A 15987-nucleotide genomic window follows, 5' to 3' on the forward strand; every position below is an offset into this window, starting at 1 on the left:
ACTGGGGAAGGCTCTGTCCTACTTATTTACAGGTGGCAATACTGAAAGCAGACATCAGGTGCTATGCCATGCATATGCATCAGGAGCTATGATTATGTTTGTGTGCAAATCAATATATATTTTCCTGAACTAGCAATGATTTAAGAAGTCCTTCCCTGTGAGGGTGCTGAGACACTGCACAGGTTGCTCAGAGAAGATGTGGCTGCCCCATCCCTGGCAGTGTTCAAGGCCAGGTTGGATGGGGCTTGGAGCAACCTGGTCTAGTGGAAGGTGTCCTTGCCCATGGCAGGGGGTTGGAATTGTATGAGCTTTAAGGTCCCTTCTACCCAAACCATTCTGTGATTCTGTGTGTTGATGAGAATATCTCGAATTAAAATGTAAGTGTCAAGGACAGGGAGAGGTAAGAAAAAATCTCTCCAAACATCTCGACATTTTCAGACATGTTGTCATTGCTCCTGCAAGATACAAATCAAGAAAACAACATCCTAGACAATAAAGCATCTGTATCTCACAGATCTGTTCACCTCTCCTTACCGGCTGGTATGGAGACATTTATTTATTTTTGCAGCGGATCAAAAGAAGCTCTCATGGTGAGGTACAATCATTATTTATTCTGCAGCTTCCTCCTTTCTCGTGATCTTCCTCTGTTTTTCTTTCTGTTAATAAAAGTGGCTACAAACAATCCTTTTTGAAGACCACAGTGACACAGATGGAAAGCGAGGTCAAAAAGTAGGGAACAGAGAGGCGTGAGAGCATGATGTCAAGAACACGAGCAGAGTGAAAGACAATAGACACAAGGCAGAAAGGAGGACTCTAGAGCACATCACTAGGTAGAACTCATAGCCCAAAAAGACAAGGACCTGCCCCCACAGCTGACATCAGTTCTCTTTTGCCCAAGCACCTACACATATGATCTGCCCTACTGTCCACATGCATCCTCACCAAGCACGGGTTATTTGGTCTTGTGCTTGGTTGCATAGCAAGATGTGGGTATGGGGCAAAAAGTGTTTTAGATTAGGCTTGAATCTAGCCATTTTGTAAGGAATACAGGCAAAATAACCAAAGGTTGAAGGTCCTCCTGTGCCCTTCCTAGTATTTCTCCTTAAAATGGTCAAGCAATCTCACAGTTGTCTGGGATGGGGTCTTAGGTCACATTTCAGAGGAGCACACAAGGAGGGGGGTGAAGCTGTACAATAAGGCTTGGGGTGTTCAGGGGCCTTGCTGCCTCAAAAAGGGAAATGACCTCCCTTACTTCTTCATTCTTGTACTCCTGGCCTGGACCTTCTGCCTGTCTTTGGTAGTGGGTTTGTCTCCTCTTTTGCTGAGCCAATTCAACACATTAGAACAGAAGAAAGTTAATCCAGTGAGTTGGAAGGGCCCTTGGGCAACACGGTCTAGTGTGAGGCATCTCTGCCCATGACAGAGGGGTGGGAGCTAGATGATCTCAAAGTCCTTTCCAACCCTAACCAGTCTATGATCCTATGATCCTATGATTCTGTTAGACTGAGTTGAATGGCTCAGCTCAGGTAGGTGAGCTCCAGAGCTGGTAAAAGGAGAGAGCAGATGGGGACATGGGTAGGGGAAGAGAATAACTGCTTCCCTCTAGTAATACAAGAGTTTATCCCTGGCCTTCTCTTTAAATCATTAGTTTGTTCTCAAATTTACCATTTGCAGTGTTATTTCTAGGCATGCTGATTCCATAAATTTCTCTTCTTCACAGCCAGTTGTTTGGGAGTCTTCTTTCCTCAAGAAAACCCAGGCTTAAAAGTCCTTGGTGATGTTTACTGCTCCATAGACCAGTCTGTTAACATTTCTATCAGTAGATACTCATGTTCTCTTCTGAGCAGCCTGTGATTCCACTAAATGCAGCCAACATTCAGCTGGTGAATTTTAACCTTCCACATAAGCCATTAGCTTATACACGAGGAAAAGAAGATTGACTTGTGTCTATCGGTTCTATGTTACAGACCATATAGCCATGTACCTCCGTAAACATTCTGGAGGGGCCCCAAAAGGCTCCTGCTAAACCAGATGTGTTTTTGCCACTGGTGCCAACATGAGCAGCCCACATCTGGCAAAACAAAGAAGTTACTCTGAAGCATAAGTCCCCCTTGCAGACTGGCACGTAAGGCTGCTCATATTTATTGGTAGAAACATCCACCCCAACTTGTAATGTAAACCTCAGCTGCTGAAACCCTCCCATCTCCCAGGCAGCCGTCCAAGGTGTATTTAAAGTGAGTTTCTTCTTGACCATTTGACTCCGTGTCTCCAGATCCTCCTCAGCCAGTGATGCAATGTTTACAGTGGTTTCCTACTGCATTTTTAACCTCACTGACTCGTGAGCCACATAGCTATTTAAATCAACAAATCCTGCCCATAGATATGCTTCAGGGAAAGACTTTCAGAACCTCAGCAGGTACTCTGATACAGCCAAGTCACACAGATCACAGGGTACTAGGTTTTCTAAGTGAAACACAGTAATTTGGGACACAAAACTCTTTTGCTATACCAAAGAGAAGCCTAAGACTGGTTCACACATGCATTGGTGCTGCAGGTTGACTAATCCAGTGGTTTTTGAACTGTAACCCAGACAGATCCTTGAACAACTTCCGAGGCATTCACATAAGACAGGAAAGATCAAGACAAATTTACTGGAAGTAGGTTAAAATCCACAGGACCTATGCAGCCTCATGTGCACATATGCAGAAACTGGAGCTGCCAAGAGGGGGATTTGTAAGTCAGAAATGGCTGAAAAGCTGTGGTCTAATCAATCATTCTTTTCACCACTTTGATGATCAAGAGTACCCCAGAATTTTAGTCCTTTTGTGTAAGCACCAGGTTCTCACAGTAAAAAGCAGATGCCTTCTGAAATCCAAGCCCATCTTCTCACTGCTACTGGAGCTAGATAAAAGCCGGAATGACAGATCCCTGCCCATGGATGCAGCCTGGAATTCCAAACATAAAGTTTCCATGCATTTTCCAATATTTTTCAGCCTGTGAAAATAATAATTCTGTACAAAAGTAACAGTACCAAGTGGTTAAAGTAGATATTTCTCATAAAACCTGGGAAATCTTCACTATGAGGGTGTTATGGCACTGGCACAGGTTGCCCAGAGAAGCTGTGGCTACTCCATCCCTGACAGTGCTCAGGCCAGGCTGGATGGGGCTTTGAGCAACCTGGTCTAGTGGAAGGTTTCCCTGCCCATGGCAGGGGGTTGAAATCGGATGAGCTTTAAGATCCTTGCCAGCCCAAACAGAAGCCCATCATTGCCGAACTTGTAGCTGAAGGAGACCAAGGGAACCCCAGATTTAGACAGCTGTGAAGGAAGAAGATGAAAATTGCCAGTGGATGCAAAAGCACAGGTGCCAGAGAGACTGACACACAGGGAAACTAAACTCCTTGGGCCACAGAGCAGGAATAGACCAAACATCATCAGTACAACTTGTCTCCCTCTTCAGTGCATCACAGCCCTGCCCTCAGGATGCTCTTTTGAAGCGTGAGATGGTGGCTAATACTCCAGTCTATTTTATCCTTCACACTGCAAGTGGAATTACCTACGTGAGTGAATTGCTAAACTTGTTCTGTAATGAGGACAGCTGCCTAATTAAAACTTGGCTGAGACGAGCCATGCATTTTACATAGACTACCTAGCTACCATCAGAAGCATAAGAACCTGCATTTGCTTCCAGCCAGTCTAAATACAGGCTTGTATTGACCTGTAGCTCAATCCATGACACCAGTGAGAAGAGTGAGTGACTTACAGCAGTATAATTAATCATTAAAAACTCCCACAGAGAACTCATTTTCCAGGTATTTCACAGGACTTTTGTTTCTCTTCTCCCAAGTTTTTCTGTAGAACTTAAACCTGAACTTGGATTTAATACCAGCTGGTGCAATTCCTTTTGGTTTTTTCTCTCTTTTGGTTTCTCCTTTTGGTTTTCTCTGCACGCTGGGTGCAAAGCCACTGGCCATCATATTTGAAAAATCATGGCAGTCAGGTGAAGTTCCCATTGACTGGAAAAAGGGAAATATGACCCCCATTTTCAAGAAGGGGGAAATGGATGACCCGGGGAACTACAGACCAGTCAGTCTCACCTCTGTGCCTGGCAAAATCTGGGAGCACATTCTCCTGGAAAACATACTAAGGCACAGGAGACGCAAGACAAAGAAAGTCCCAGACCAGGACTTGTGAAAGTTATGTTGATGTGATGGGCAACACCGGTTGGACAAGACTGAAAGACTCCTGGTTGATATTCAAGGATCACCTGCTACAAGCTCAGGAGTGTTGCATCCCAACCAGAAGAAGTGCAGCAGGAGGGTCAGGAGACCTCCTTGGATGGATAAGGAGCTGCTGAAGAAAATTCGAAGGAAAAAGAAGAGGCTTATAAAAGGCGGAAGCAAGGACAGGCAGCCTGGGGTGAATACAGGGCCACTGGCCATCATATTTAAAAGTCATGGCAGTCAGGTGAAGTTCCTGATGGCTGGAAAAAGGGAAATATAACCCCCATTTTCAAGATGAGGAAAATGGATGAGCCAGGGAATTACAGACCAGTCAGTCTCACCTCTGTGCCTGGCAGAATCTGGGAGCAGATTCTCCTGGAAGGCATGCTAGGGCACATGAAAAACAACAAGGTGCTTGGTGACAGCCAGCATGGCTTCACTAAGGGGAAATCCTGACTGACCAATTTGGTGGCCTTCTATGACGGGGCTATGAAAGTGATGGACAGGGGTAGAGCAGCTGACGTCATCTCCCTGGACTTGTGCAAAGCGTTCGACACTGTCCCACATGACATCCTTGTCTCTAAATTGGAGTGTCATCAGTTTGATAGATGGACCACTCGGTGGATAAAGAACTGGCTGGATGGTCACACTCAAAGAGTTGTGGTCAACGGTTCAATGTCCAGCTGGAGACCAGTAACGAGTGGTGTCCCTCAGGGATCGGTGTTGGGACCGGTCTTGTTTAACATCTTTGTCGCTGACATGGACAATGGAATTGAGTGTGCTCTCAGCAAGTTTGCTGATGACACCAAGCTGTGTGGTTCGGTTGATACACTGGAGGGAAGGAATGCCATCCAGAGGGACCTTGACACACTTGTGAGGTGGGCTGATGCCAACCTCATGAAGTTTAACCATGACAAGTGCAAGGTCCTACACCTGGGTCAGAGCAATCCCAGGCACAGCTACAGGTTGGGCAGAGAAGAGATTCAGAGCAGCCCTGTGGAGAAGGACTTTGAGGGTGTTGGTTGATGAGAAAATGAACATGAGCCAGCAGTGTGCACTTGCAGCCCAGAAAGCCAACCGTATCCTGGGCTGCATCAAAAGGAGCGTGACCAGCAGGTCAAAGGAGGTGATCCTGCCCCTCTACTCTGCTCTTGTGAGACCTCACTTGGAGTATTGTGTGCAGTTCTGGTGTCCTCAGCATAAAAAGGACATGGAACTGTTGGAACAAGTCCAGAGGAGGGCCACGAGGATGATCAGGGGACCGGAGCACCTCCCATATGAAGAGAGGCTGAGAAAGTTGGGGCTGTTCAGCCTGGAGAAGAGAAGGCTGCATGGAGACCTCATAGCAGCCTTCCAGTATCTGATGGGGGCCTACAGGGATGCTGGGGAGGGACTCTTCATTAGGGACTGTAGTGATAAGACAAGGGGTAACGGGTTAAAACTTAAACAGTGGAGGTTTAGACTGGATATAAGGAAGCAGTTCTTTACTGTTAGGGTGGTGAGGCACTGGAATGGGTTGCCCAGAGAAGTTGTGAATGCTCCATCCCTGGCAGTGTTCAAGGCCAGGTTGGACAGAGCCTTGGGTGATACAGTTTAGTCTGAGGTGTTCACATCCATGGCAGGGGGGTTGGAACTAGACGATCTTAAGGTCCTTTCCAACCCTAACTATTCTATGATCCTGTGGCTAGCTCACTGTCATCCATTACCATGGCCCTGGAGCAAAGCATACATCTTCCTGCTGAATTCTGCCAAAACCTAAGCTCACTTTCTCTGACCCATCCCACTTCTATCTTTTCAGCTTGTCAAATTAACCTCCTGAAGGCAAACACAATGTAGCCTGTGCAGTTTTTAATTCCTCTTTCTGTAACAAGAGACAGAATCTCTCAGGGTTTGAATGGATATATTTACACAGGGTATTGACTCTGCAACATGTTTATGGCAGTTTAGATGCAATCACTATTGCTGGAGCTGGATTAAAGGTCATTGAATCGAATAGGTGTAATTGTAACCTATATTGACATCTATGGTATGAACAGTTTATTTTGCGTGAGATTGCTTCAGATGTAGGTGAAACCAACCAAAACACTGCTTGCAAGCTGTACTAGTGTTTCTGGATCCTAATGTGTTAAGGAGATGGATGTTGTCTGGTAGTTTTTCCTTTGCAGTGCAAAGGAGAAACCAAAGAACAAGCAGAGAGAAGCGTTGAAGAAGCCAAGAAGACAGTAAGACAAATGTAAGCAAAGGGTCCATGGCAGCAAGTCAGGAAGGGCAGAGAGCCTGGCAGCTGGAGTGCTGTGTGGCAACTGAAAGTGAGGAAACTGACTCCTTTTGACTCTGCATTGAGGAAAACAAGACTCTGCACATATCCTCTGCATGGGCAGATGACAAACGAGACTCTGCACAAGACTGACTGAAGGAGTTTGCTCTTCCAGGAAGTTTTCCTCCAGCAGAAGCCACCCAAAAGAATCCAGGACCAGTACATATGAGTTTAAAAGGGCAACGTGAGGAAAAAGAGAAAGGAAAAATCACACATACGAATGCAATGTCACAGCTTTATTTTCTGCGTTCATATGTGGGCTCTAGCCCAGGGAAAACTGCTGTTCCTACCTCCACCTGATGCTACTGCTACTGCTACCATAGCTGGGTTGGTGTACATGAATGTGCTAGATCATGAACTGGAGAAGCTGAATTCTTTACTTTTCTGCAGTTTTGCTTCAAACCCTTTCATGACTACTGCTCCATCAAGAACCTTGCCCCATTTCAAATGCAAATACGAAACAGTTGTTTCACACCTGCTTTTGCTATGAATTGTTGATAAATTGAGGAGTTAAGGTAGGTGGATACTGTGCTACTTCAAAAAGATGGTGATTTTGTCAGAAGGAATGATGACTCAACAGTGCATGATTACATACAAGAAACAAATGGAAATTTCAGGCTTAAGAGGCTTGTACTTCATAAAAAGTATCTGCCACACAAACCACATTGGAAACTGAATTTAACTCTTATGAAGTGAAACGTATCAGGGAGCTCTTATGCATTAAGACATTTCTCCTAATTAAACTCCTCCATAAGTCAAATAAAAGGCAGTGGAATTTTCAGGAAGATGTATTTTATATCAATGCTATTTGCTCTGACTAAAAATGATGCATTTTGTACTGGTTCTATTATGATACTTTGCACAGTCACATACACGTAGCCTGTCTGGTTCAGGCATCTTGTGCTTCATATCCAGCATTATCTGGGGTCTGTGGGTTTCCAGAGCCTTAAACCTGGCCAAGAAACACAGCCTTTAAATTGATGTAATCAATAATTACAATAATAGCAAAATATACTTGTGGCCAAAATACCTGGCCAAAAAGATACTAACCACATCCAAGGAAAGAATTATGTTGCTTGCCCAGGAAAAATTCCTGTTAGATTTTCCTAGGACACTGAATATCCTCTGGGTTTTGTGGTGGGTTTTTCTTTAATTTTTGAGAACATACATGGGTTTTCATTTTGTCTGTTTTACTTGCCCCTTTGTGACTAAACCTATGATCTGTTCTTTTTCCATGGTCCAGAAGTATCTTTCTCTTGTGAGAATTCTCTGAATCTCAAGGGGATTCAGACCAGTCCAGACACAAGTACAGCGGAAACCAGGAATGGCAGGGGGTGCAGGATGTCATTCCCATTCACCCTACTGAAGCAAACTACCAAAGCAGGCTGTAAAAATCAAGTCTTGCTCTCTCTGCCGTGCTCTGTTGGCTTGAAGGCAGGAGGAGGCAAAAGGAGACCTCTTGTTTGCCGAAGGCATGTGGTTGCATATGTTAGAAGAGAAGAGGAGCTCTTCATTTGTGTTGCATAAGTGCCAGTCATGGACCGGGATCCCATTGAGTCAGTCATCATACAAACGTGGGACAAAAGCAGTAATCCCTGAGCTTTGGTTAGCCAGTAAATCACCCTCCTTTAAGGGATAGGGATTTGCATATTTCTGGTTGGGAAATAACCATGCTTTAGTCCACTGGGGCCTCTCTCGTTATGAGTGCACAGGAGGTTGTGTAGCTGGGAAGAAAAGAGCCAGTGTTACCGTCAGTGACCATGTAACTGCATCCAGCTCTTTCTTCTGACTGAGACAACTGTATTCCAATTTAAGAATTATTCTTAAAAGCCCTGGGTTTTTTTTTCACTTTTCCCCAGCATCCTGGGATAATAATTTTTGTGACAAGTCATACCAGCATCCTGTTTTCCTCACAAATGTAAGTCAAGTAAACCATGCTCTAATTCTCCCAGCCAGAGGGAAGATCTGTGGCAGCAACTTCTTCCATATAGTCATTTTCTATTTCCAACTTCTAGTTCATAAATAACAGGGTTTCAGAATTACCTACTCCATACTGCCCAACACTGACTCACAAGCTCTACTTCTACAGCAGAGGATTTGCATACAAAACTAGAATCAGAGCATTTACACAAGAGAACAGCAGTTAATCCCCTCCCCCCCCCCCCCCCAGCTGAACATACTACTGAAAAACATAGACCTTGCCACTGTGGACACTTAAAAACCGAGCTCTGAACATTCAGGTTTAACCTACCACGGTGTTGAAAAATGTGTGTGTTAGCCTGAGCTAAGCACACCGGTACCTGTCCTCACCACTTGGACTGGCACTCTAACCCCGAGCAGATGAATTGTGGCCTTTCCTACGGAACCCAAAGTAATAAATTTATCCATGGCAAATCTAACTGCTTCAGTCCACTGGTCTGCATTTCCCTAGAAAGACATTTAGACATGCAGGGAATGTTATTAATAGAAGTAAAAGTTCTCCCAACTTCACATACTCTCTGAGCTCACTTCAAATATAATCAAGTGTGTAGATTAGCTAAAATTTGATTAAACATCACCAGTGAGAGTTAAAAGACTCCTTTGGTGCCTGATGCCTTCTGTAGATCCCTGGGTATCTTACAATACCATTTACAGAGCCGGGCCTCAAGCGGGTATAGCTGGCTTACATTTATAGACAGGCTTTATGACAGTTTATTACAAGTATTGAACTAGGACTGCTCTGTGCTAGACATGCTGCATGGGGAACAGGAAGACAGCTCCTGCTCTGGTCCTCACTTCCTGGTTTGCTCCAAGTTTGACAACTTATCATATGAAACCAGTCCTGAAAATACCATCTGTTTCCTCCCACCTCACTGCATACCTAAGATACCCCTAGAACCTCTCAAAACCTGAACCTCCTCTGAAGTGTTAACAGCACATTCTCAAATGCTTTGTCTAGACTTGAAATACATTTAAGCAGCACAGTCTGAGTGGTGAGCAGACAGTGTCTTTAGCTCATGACAAATTAACTGGAGCAAGGGCTAATCAAGCCAATTCACTCCGCCCCTCTCCAACAGCTTGAGGAGAGTAAGGCAGGAACAGGGTTGACTGATGCGTACACATATGACATGGGATCTCCTAAAAGGCCAACCTGATCACCTGTGGGGCCAAGTGTCCTTTTCCAGTGTCTCTGTTCTCAGCTGGTATGACATAAGCCCAAGCAACTACACTCTTACCTTCAGACTCCCAAATCAATGCCCACAGACAGCTGGGTTATACAATTAGGAGTCTAATTCAGCCATTTAAGCACATACAAAACATTGACGAGCCCCCCTCCACTGCCTGAAAGGCAAAAGAAAACAGGCATTTTCCTATACCCTCACAAAACACCTGACAGTAAACAAGGCTGCAGCCTTTCCTTACTATGAAAATATTCTGGATGCAAGGCTCCCCTCTAGTGGAATATCCATGAACCAACAACTTCATTAACATCCACAGTTTAGACGCGAAAAAACAAAATACCAAGTAGATATAAAAGTGCTGTGGAAACAGTAGAGTGGCAAGTACATTCAGCATAAAAGCAACATGATTATGCTTGAATCTTCTGTGTCATAACTAAAGCTTGACCTCTTCCTAGCTAAGTGATGCCTTGTTTGGGAAGCCTGCAGCTGCTAGAGCTGTGAGAAGCTGCCCCATCCACTGTAACTGCTAAATCTGGACTAAACCTTTGTTATCTATATGAATATCAGGGACAGGGTTTTCCACCGGGGCCTAGGCTTCGGGAATAGGCTTATTCCTATGACAAGAAGCTTGTCAGCCTTGGGGTACAGGTGCCTGCTTGTTTATGGGAACAAGAGAAGGGAAGGGGGGAGGTACACATTCAAGATGGCAGTAGTACTGCAGGACCCTGAACAAGACAGGATGCTTGGTCAATGAGTTCTTGTGAGGTTTATGTCATTAACACAGTTACTTGATTTGTGCAAGGCTATGTGGGAAGGATCTATAAAAGAAAGCCACAATAAACCAGCTCAAAATAAAAGGTTTTCAAAGATCCATGAAACAAGACAAGTAAGTGAACTTATTTACTGTAATTTATAGCAATCAAAATTATAGGATCGCAGAACGGTTTGGGTTGAAAGGGACCTTAAAGGGATCTTCTAGTTCCAACTCCCTTGCCATCGGCAGGGACACCTCACACTAGACTAGGCTGCCCAAAGCCCCATCCAGCCTGGCTCCTCTGGCTAGGCCAATTACAGGAGATCTGCAGCATAAACAGGCCACTTCTTCCACCTCTCTGGGTCAATGAACAGTGGTGCTGAAAACAAGTAATATCCCAGTCTTAGCCTAGGATATTTTGGACCAGCCTCAAATGAGAGAGGACAGCCCAGTCTCAAATTTGACACCCGAGATCACGTGTAGGGCACAACTGTGCTGGGGCGAAGGAAGATGAAAGGCTCTTCAGTCTTGGAGTCACCCACACAAGCTGACTCTGGATTGTCTACAAGATTCCTCATGCAGCCAAGCAGTTATTCCAATGCCAAGGGACTGATAAGAAAAGAGAAGCTACCACCTGAGATGTCACATCTGCTAGAGGAGGAAAGAATTTAATGGATTGGAGAGTGGAATAAGGATGCCTATAACTGACTGTCAAAGTGCATTACATTGAAATGAGAAACTGCGGAAGGGAAAAAAAAAAGGCAAGAAAGTGATGAAGGAAACAAGAATGAAACGGCAGTATGAAAGAAAGTATAGAGCCAGACCAGCTAATGTATTTTAAAGCTTAAACACTGAAATGTGATTCTGTGACATGAATACCTAGTGTTTATGTATTATAGCACATTTCTCTGTAATGACGTAACAGGCCTGTTAAGTTTGATGCCTTTTCTACTTCAAGTTACTGAAAAAACAGTAATTTTTTTTCAGACTAGTTTAAAAAAAAACCCAACAAAACAAAAAACCCCACAGACCTTTCGCTGATGCCTGTGATTCTCCATTATTTTTGTACCCTTCCCATACTACCCTAGTTTCTCTTTGCAACAGTCTATAGGATTGCCAAGCATCTATCATGCCAAGCAGTTCACACCTGCAATGACAGTCCTGAAGAAAACTCAGCTGTTGCCTCCTGCAGTTCCAAGAGAAAACCAAATCACACACTGGGTGACAGAAAACTCGAGTTTCTGTATTTTCAAAATTCTCAAGAGTTGCCACAATTCTTAGTGCTAATTTCTAGACTATTCATCTACTTCCTCAAGGAATAAACGGCTGAAAAGATATCCCAGGTACTTTTGCTCAAGCCTGATTTAAAGTGTCAGGCTAAACAGACCCCAGAGAGCTGTTTCAGTCTCACCTCTCTCAGGCTGCAATCTTTTTCTGAAGGCCTGAACTAAATCTCTAGCACTGTGCCATCACTATATAAGACAGAAGATCACAGTCCCACTTCATGCCTTCACTTTACATGGGCTGATAAAAATGCTTCCTGGGCACTGCTGAGCCAAAGCAATCTCATTATGGACAATTCCCTCTACCTGCTTCAGACACCTTTGAGGAAATAATTGTAAATGGCACATGGTGAATACACAAGACAAAAACATCTTGTCCTATTTCTCAGGGTAGCATGTTACTATAAACAGAGGTACAACTCTCAGTGTGCTAAATGTTTTGTTTTTACCTTAACTACTTACAGTTCATGTTATACCAGCAAATGTTGTAATCGAATGGAATAAAACTGATGAAAGTGATGGGCTGAAGTCCATAAATATGCAAAGATTCCAAACCAAAGGCAAGTGTGTACAAAATAATTTATTACAGCATAACATATGTTGGCAATATTTTACAGTGAATTTTCCATTCAACAATTTTTAATCTAAACAGATGACACACAAAGGAGAATTTTAATTAGAACAGTTTATTTGTCTTAAAATCCCCTCTTCATGAACTTATATTTGCCTTTGAGGGGCTAGTTAATATTACTGAAACTATTTACATTGCAGTGAAATAAAAAGAACCCAAGATTGAATGATTCCATTACAGTTTCCAGAAAACCGATTTTCTGTACAAGCCACAGTATAGTTATGTTTGATAGCAGTTTTTATAGAATGTAAAGCTGTGGTACGTAGCCGTTTTGTCCAGCAATACTATGCCTTAAATAGGTATATTAAGAGTCAGACTTCCATTTTGATGTGTTGTATATTTAATAGTTAATGCACCAGAATATAAAGTAAGAAAAAGGTTCGTTATGATTTGTAGTCAGCCTCTTTGTGCTCCCTTAAATGGTTTTTAAATGTAAAACATACTCCCCACGTACTACTTGCTTCACAGCACCTAAAACAATAGTATATAGGCATGACAAGTACTGGAGTATTAGCCATAAGTGGACAACTAAGACTTTTAATGGAGGTAATACAGTAAACTTACCAGTGAAATTTTATGATGTAAGGAAGAACCGTATTCCCCATTACTGTACCTTCGGTGTTTGCCCAGAATTGGAGCAGCTTTTTCAACTTAAGTGTCAATAGGTAGACAGATGGGAAAAACCAGAAGGAAGAGGAGGAAGGGGAAGGTGGAACAAAGGACAAACAACAGCATCAAATTATGTTTTCTCAGGGAATTGGTTAAGGATACTCAAAAATATTAAACTGACCAGAAACTTAAGAAAACAATAGCTATGGAACACAAGGTAGATAGAATAGTTTTCAAAAAGTCTTAGTTTGGAGGTTTTGTTATTCGGGTTTGTTTTGGGGTTTTTTGTGGGTTTGTTTTGTTGTTTTTTTTGGGGGGGTGGTTTTTTTTTTTTTACACAATCTTTGTATCCATCAACACTGGTTCCATATAAGACACACACCTGACAAAAACATGCAAACCCTCAATGCTTTCATTGTCACTGGGCTTCAAAAGGAACCAAAATGACCAAAGATTAAAAGGGGGGGGGGGGAGATGGAGGACCGCAAGAGAAAAAACCCTTAAAGAACAGTAAAAGACAAAGAGGGCAATTCAAGCAGCACTTCAGTCTTAATCTGCTAAAAATGCTCAAATGATAATTTATTAACAAGATATGATCACATTTGTCTGTATATGTCACAACACTTACGTGAAAGCAGTCTTTAACATCCATATTTTTGTGAGGGAAGGCTGATGGATTATTAAAAGACTTAAAACTGTACAAGTATAAACATGAAAAATGCTGATTAAGGATAATGTTTACATAAATATTGGCAGTTTTTGTTGGGAGAAAAAAACTAATAGCATAATCCATTTCATTTAACTATCCAAATATTTTGTTTTATACCTGTTAAAGTTTTAAAATACAACCTGGAAAAGTAACCCTGATCTGTATCCAGCCAGCATGTAATGAGAGTCAGAGTTCTGTATACATGTGTGCATGTAGGTACACGCACGCACACACACTGGCTTGCACACACTACTTCAAATTTCATTAGAAAGCAAGTCATGGTTAATGGCTGTATGATTCACAGATGCAATGCTGCTATCGTCTTCATTCGTGGCAGGCATAAAGGCAGACGTATAAGGAAACAGTTTATGACATGCTGCTTGATATTCTTCACATTGAGTGTGGCAGCTTCCAAAACTGCCATCAAGCAGTGCCTCAAAAACCTTTGTTAATGTCTGAAGAAACAAAAGTAATAGTTAATAAGTGTGATTTACAATTGTCTTATTACTAAAAAGATGTATTATTAAACAATATTAATCTGAGCAAGCAGGTTCTCTGTTGGTATTCAGGTATTTTATAGTCATGCTTAGGGGACAAAATTTGAAATCTCATTCTTTCAAATACTAATAATTTATCATAATATATGAAGTATGTACATTATCCTGCAATTAAGCATACATTATTCAAGAACCTACAGATTTTTTGGCTTTAAATACTGTATTTTTTACCTTCACATTTTTGTCTCTCATGTTTTTATCCAACCTAGTAGCAACAGCAATTGCTTTTTCTTGTCTTGATTTGTCCAGGAAATACATCATCTTTGCACCTGATCACAAGAAAGAACACAACAGTCACCTAATAGCAGTCCTAAAAGAGCACTGAACAGGTAGACACACAGAATCCAGTGTGAATTAGGACTTCTTGCAAGCTTTAATAAACATTATTTTCCTCCCTCATTCCCTCCTTTAACAAAGCTAAAGCTACTTTCAAATTTATTAGAAGTGTAAGTATCAACTAACACAGGAGATCTTCTTCTGCAGAAGATAAATGTCTCGCTTTACTGAGGATCTGTCAGTCAAGAAATACACATGAGGAGTACAATAATACCAGCCCTCCAAATCAGCAGGCTAAATAAAATCCATCCTACAAATGCAGGAGTTCGCAAAAGACATTTTCCCAGAGATATATCCAATACTGTTCAAAATAATTCAGAGTAAATGAACAGTGGAGTTACTAAACAATTGTGGAACACAGTCCAGAAGAAATTTAGAGCAGAATATGTCCATATGGCAGACAGCAAGACCAAGCTGGGCTACTAACTTGGAGTCAAGTAAAACAGCTTAGATACAAAGAAAGTGTAACACAAGTCTTGTTCTTTGCTTGGACTAGACTACGTTGGTGAGAAGACAGACATTGCATTAACACAGCTTCTTAGACCACAAAGTTTATTGAAACTGGCCTGGCATCTCTGCAAAATACAGTGTTGCTCTTTTTATCATAGCTGCCTTAATTTAATATGTCATCTTAATGAACACATCAGCATTTCATATACTTGTCCCAAATACAAAGTCTAGACACATCTCGCTATGTAATTTACTACAAGGAACAAAAGGCTTAAGAAATAATTTTACTGAAAAAGTGAAAAACCCTCATTCTGAGTATACTGTCTCTTCCTGCTCAAGTAATTTAATCAATTATTAAATATGTTTTCCTAAGTAAAGCTTCCTAGTGCTTATTGCTTTTTGTGTCCAGAAGGTTTCAGAAAATTGTTAGACTGAGTATGTGTGGGTTTGAGTCGTCATTATCTAGGTTAAGTTTGAAACATTTTGTTTAAAGTCTGGCAAGCTATGGTATGGAAACTAAAAAGCAATTAAAATTCTGCTTGTAATTTTTTTACTAGTAAGCATTTTAAGCTAAGAGAACACTCATTTGTATCCTACTAGCAGCTACGTGCAGCTCTTCTGCACAAATAGTGTAAGAGTGCCATGTTTCAACATTTAATTGTTGACCATGAAGCAGAAAAACAGAAGTAGTGTAACAAGTTTGCCATGTAATTTTTATTGATGCTGTTGCCATTTGACAAACCTGCAAGAAGGAACACAGACATTCCAGCTGATAACAGGGAAAAGCACTGCTTCTAATGTATTGGATTTTCTGGTTTGTATTTCTTAATAATTTCAAAACTGGAAGTTTCAACAAGAGTGATGATGTTGCTTCCATATTTGAGTATCTGTGGTGGTTTGATCACACTGTTTTGGAGGTAAGAAACAGGTTCCTTATTTATCTAATAAAAAAAGTGGA

General features: G+C 42.0%; 1 protein-coding gene across 1 annotated transcript in view; it reads right to left on the minus strand.

Annotated features, from left to right (window-relative positions):
- Positions 1–12302: 12302 nt before the first annotated feature.
- Positions 12303–15987, minus strand: part of NAA16 (N-alpha-acetyltransferase 16, NatA auxiliary subunit) — a 64335-nt gene continuing 60650 nt past the window's right edge. The window contains exons 19-20 of the mRNA XM_034072693.1: positions 14415–14512; positions 12303–14141 (exon numbers count right to left, since the gene is read on the minus strand). Coding sequence (XP_033928584.1) covers positions 13941–14141; positions 14415–14512 — 299 coding nt within the window. The 3' untranslated portion in view covers positions 12303–13940. The remainder of the gene's footprint in view (positions 14142–14414; positions 14513–15987) is intronic.

Source organism: Melopsittacus undulatus, chromosome 2, assembly GCF_012275295.1.
Source record: "Melopsittacus undulatus isolate bMelUnd1 chromosome 2, bMelUnd1.mat.Z, whole genome shotgun sequence".
Lineage (NCBI taxonomy): Eukaryota > Metazoa > Chordata > Aves > Psittaciformes > Psittaculidae > Melopsittacus > Melopsittacus undulatus.